This window comes from Trichophyton verrucosum (assembly GCF_000151505.1).
Source record: "Trichophyton verrucosum HKI 0517 chromosome Unknown contig00659_1.f1.exp, whole genome shotgun sequence".
Taxonomy (NCBI): Eukaryota; Fungi; Ascomycota; class Eurotiomycetes; order Onygenales; family Arthrodermataceae; genus Trichophyton; species Trichophyton verrucosum.
In genome coordinates, this window is record NW_003315296.1 from 1 (window position 1) to 4,458 (window position 4,458).

Below are 4,458 nucleotides of genomic sequence, written 5' to 3' on the forward strand. Positions count from 1 at the left end.
TCTAGAGCTTTTTTAAAAGTTTAGCTTTTATCCATAATATTTCTACTATCTAGATTAGTATTTTATCTAAGTATTCTATTATATTATTCTACTCTAGTATATATTTAGCGGACTATTTAATAATAATATTTTAATATCTAATTTAGTTTTTGGAAATATTATTAATTAATTATTTAATATTAGTTTAAATAATAAAAATTTTATAAATAAATTATTACTTAATATATATTATTATATTAATAATTATCTATAAAATAACTAATTTAATTATTAATATAATAATTTTATACTATTTTATTATTTTATAAAAGAAGTAAATAACTTATTTATTTTTATTATATTTTTTAGGTTAAATGTAAATAAATTTAGTATATAGATATTAGAATAATATTATCATTTTTATTATAAATATTTTTTATAATATCTAATATTTTAATTTTAAATTTATATAAATTTTATAAATTAGTTTAAAATTACTAACTTTATTTATTAATTTTAAATAGATAATTTTAATATTATTAGAGACTACCTATAAATATTTAATAATTTTATTATTTAAATAATTAAATTATTTATATTAAAGAGCTTTATTTATAATATTTTTTTTAAATATATATAAAGATATAAGAGCTATATTTACTACTAGTAAAGTATTATATTTAATAATAAATAAATTATTAATTTATCATATAGTAACTACTATTTCTCTACTTCCATTTTTTTTAATATATTCATTTTTACCATTATAGAAAAGCCCCTTTTTCTTTATTTATAAATTAAATATAAAACTAATATAAAAGCTAGAAATATATTAAATATTATTAAATTATTTTTATCTTTTTTTATTATTTAATATTATTAGTTAAATATTAGTTATTCTAACTTTATATATTTTAGTTTTAATAATACTAGTTAATATGATTCCCTTATATAATTTAAGAGTATTAAATTAAATACTATTATTAATTATATATATTATTACTATTAAGTTATAAAATATACTATTTTTCAATAAGAAGTTAGATATTATAGAGAAAATTAATATAATTAAAAATATTTCAATATTTAAAATAATAAATATAATAAAAGAATAATTTAAACTAGTATTTTTACTATTATTTTTAGTTATAAAATTTACTAAATTAGTTTTATTAATATTATTTATTCTAATTTTATAAGCTTATAATATTTTTTAAATATTTATTTTTTTATATTTATATTTCAAAATATTATTAATTTTTTATTTTATTTCAAAATTCTTCTTGTATCTACTAATTTAAATATTTTTATTCAAATATCTATATTTAGTATATTAATATATAGTACTATAAATATAAAATAGTAAAATATTATTTCTAATTTTAAATTATATTTAGCTTTATATTTTAATTTTAAAAATATTATTAAAATTATTAATAAAATCATTAATAATAAAAAAATTATATTATATTTTATTTTATTTATAATTAATATTATATAATAATATTTAATAAAATTTATAATAATATTATAGAAAAAGTCTTAATTCTCTTCTTTTTGATTATATATAAGAATAATATATATAGAATTAATTTATTTATTTACTATAATTAGTTTCTTAATTATACAGGCCTTATTTATTACATTTAGATTTTTTATATTTTTAAAAATTTAATTTTAATATTATAACTAAATAATTAGATTTTCAGCCTTTAGAGCTTTTATTAAAAATATTTATTATTCTTTTATTTCTTTTTATTAATTTAGTTATAATAGATAGAAATATTCTTTTAAAACCTTAAAGATAATATAGAAGTATTTTTTCTTTATTAATATTTTTATAATTAAATTATTAATACTAATAACTAATTAATTTTAGAATTTTTTTAATATTTACTACTCTCCTTTATAAAAGTTTTATTTCTTTTTATAAATGCTTATTTAATATATATATTTCTTCTATTTATAATTATTTATATTCTCTAGTGATAATTTAATTATAAATAATTTCCTATAAAAGTTTAGTTTTTTTTCTAGATTTAGCTATATAAAATTTTAAATATATTTTAATTTTATAAAATTCCATATAGCTCTATACTAGATATTCTAATTTTATTTAAATTTAAAAATAATAATATTAATAGTTTTTATATTTTCATTTATTTTAGTAATATTAAATAAATTATTAATATTAATACTATTATTTAAGCTTTTATAATTAATATAAGGAAGTTAATATATAATATATTTATATATACTTTATTAAGTATTAGCTAGATTTATAACTATTAAAATAGAAATGGTAGTAGTAAAAATAATTAGTTAAATTAATAATAAGAATAAATATATAAATATAAAAGGTAATTAAATTAAGCTTATTGAGGTGTAGCTATATAAAGAGTTTTCATCGCCGTAAGTACAGATGCAGGCTGACTAAGCTACATCCTGACAGAAGCTTTTTCCCACGCGAAGGATTGGCTGAGTCAGCTGCCGTCGGCTATCTTATCTCCACGTGATGATTTTATCCCGCAAAAACTTGGCACACTTGCTTATTTTCTCTTGGCATAAAAACACCCTTAGAAGGCACGAAAGCTCGACTTTTCTTGCTGGGAGCAACTCGGTAGCAGCAGCAGCGTGCTGTCTGGCTGCGCCGAACGAAAGGATCGTTAGTAGGGCTATACATGGCTTGTAGTTGGCCAGGGATAGCGGCCCTGAACTTCATATTCTGGCCTTTGGCTCGACTCGAGGCGGTGACTGAAGGGCCCAGGCACTCAGGTAGTTCGTCAGGCTGCATATCTAACTAGGGAACGGGAACACTTAGATTAATACGAAAATCGCACGGGGGAACGATGCGTCATACTGCGTGCCGCTAATTGGCCGTTAAGGTGACCCTCTGGGTTCCTTGCAAACCCTCTGGGTCCCGGCTTGTCATCTGGAGATCGCAGATTGGTGGAGAAACCAACAACCCACAAGGTTTGCTGTAACTAAAGGGGACAAAAGGACCCAGTGATGCTGTCGGAATCAGCAGTGATTCTCGCAGAGAAAGTATTTAATCTTCCCTGGATCCCCCCGTTCGCCCTTGTGTCGTTCTCACCGACAGCAAGTCCGTTGCATACATCATACCGTTCCGGGATCCTGTGGCCGTTACCGATAGTTCTGCGTTTCAATAGTGAGCCCTCCAATGAGCGAAGGAAGACATCAGAGTGTTGTCTGGAGTATAAGAATGAGCCTGATTAAATAACACTACGCCTCCGCTGTCGCCTTTCTGCGGCCTTGTTTAACTACTCAAACCCCTGGTTGTTTCTTCATTTTTTCTTAACAATTGTTGGAGACAGTGTTAGTCACACCAGCTGCTCCCACATCTGCACTTTTTGATATCCCGAGCTGAGTTATACCCGGATAGCCCTCTTCACCAGTGTCAATTCCACTCCCCAGCTTGAACATCTGAGCGAGATTGCTCGTGGGGCCTTAAGTTTGCTTCCGCTGTCCAAGCACTCGCCGCGTTCCGCTCCGCCCCGGCGGGAGTTTGAGTGTGCCTCGGCAGGACATCCACAGCGGTGGAACCAGAGCCTCCAAGGTTTTCGACGCTTTAGCTGAGCAGCCGGTGCAAAAGCCTGGCATGCCTACTCTTGCAGTCACCAATTTCAACGTTGTATGTGCTACCTTGGGTGGCTTTATCACGCTCTTTGGTCTGGTCTCGTACCTGTTTAAAGAACAGTTCTATTTGTCGGAAGCACGTAAGTTACTCAGACCTTGTGTCACCGGGTGAAAGTAGCGTCATCTAACATTACTATGTAGTGATCTCCCTTCTTGCGGGTGTTACCTTCTCCCCGCATGCTGCCAATCTCATAAAGCCGATAGACTATGCTCTGGGCAGCCGAGAAGCCTTAGATGACATCACTCTTTACTTCAGCCGCCTAGTCCTGGGAGTCCAGCTTGTTCTTGCTGGTGTCCAACTACCCAGCCGCTATCTCCTTAAAGAATGGAAGAGTCTTTCTCTTCTCCTTGGCCCGGGGATGCTAGGCATGTGGATATGTAGCAGTCTTGTTATCTTTGCCCTCGTGCCAAAGCTGCCGTTCCTCCATGCCCTTGCTATTGCCGCATGCATCACCCCCACAGACCCGGTGTTGTCTAACTCTATCGTCAAGGGCAAGTTCGCTGACAAAAACATACCACGTCCCTTGCAGAGGATTATCATAGCTGAGTCCGGTGCTAATGACGGGCTCGGATACCCTTTCTTATTCTTTGCCATGTATCTCATCCAGTACAATGAAGCTGGAGGAGCACGCAAAGCAATGGGCTTGTGGTTTGGTGAGACATGGGGTTACACTATTCTGCTGAGCGTCGTGTATGGAGTCGCCGTGGGCTGGGTAGCTAAAGAATTGCTCCATTGGGCGGAGGAGAACAAATACATTGATAGGGAGAGCTTCCTTGTCTTTGCTGTCGCGTTAGCCGTAAGTTTCGTCTTCTATTACTCTA

At 29.3% G+C, this 4,458-nt stretch overlaps 1 protein-coding gene across 1 annotated transcript in view; it reads left to right on the plus strand.

Annotated features, from left to right (window-relative positions):
- Nucleotides 1-3,523: 3,523 nt before the first annotated feature.
- TRV_06006 (plasma membrane antiporter, putative) overlaps nucleotides 3,524-4,458 on the plus strand; it is a gene marked incomplete at both ends in the record, with an annotated part of 1,999 nt that continues 1,064 nt past the window's right edge. Inside the window, 2 exons of the mRNA XM_003019859.1 lie at nucleotides 3,524-3,716; nucleotides 3,778-4,433. Of these exons, the coding sequence (XP_003019905.1) occupies nucleotides 3,524-3,716; nucleotides 3,778-4,433 (849 nt within the window). The remainder of the gene's footprint in view (nucleotides 3,717-3,777; nucleotides 4,434-4,458) is intronic.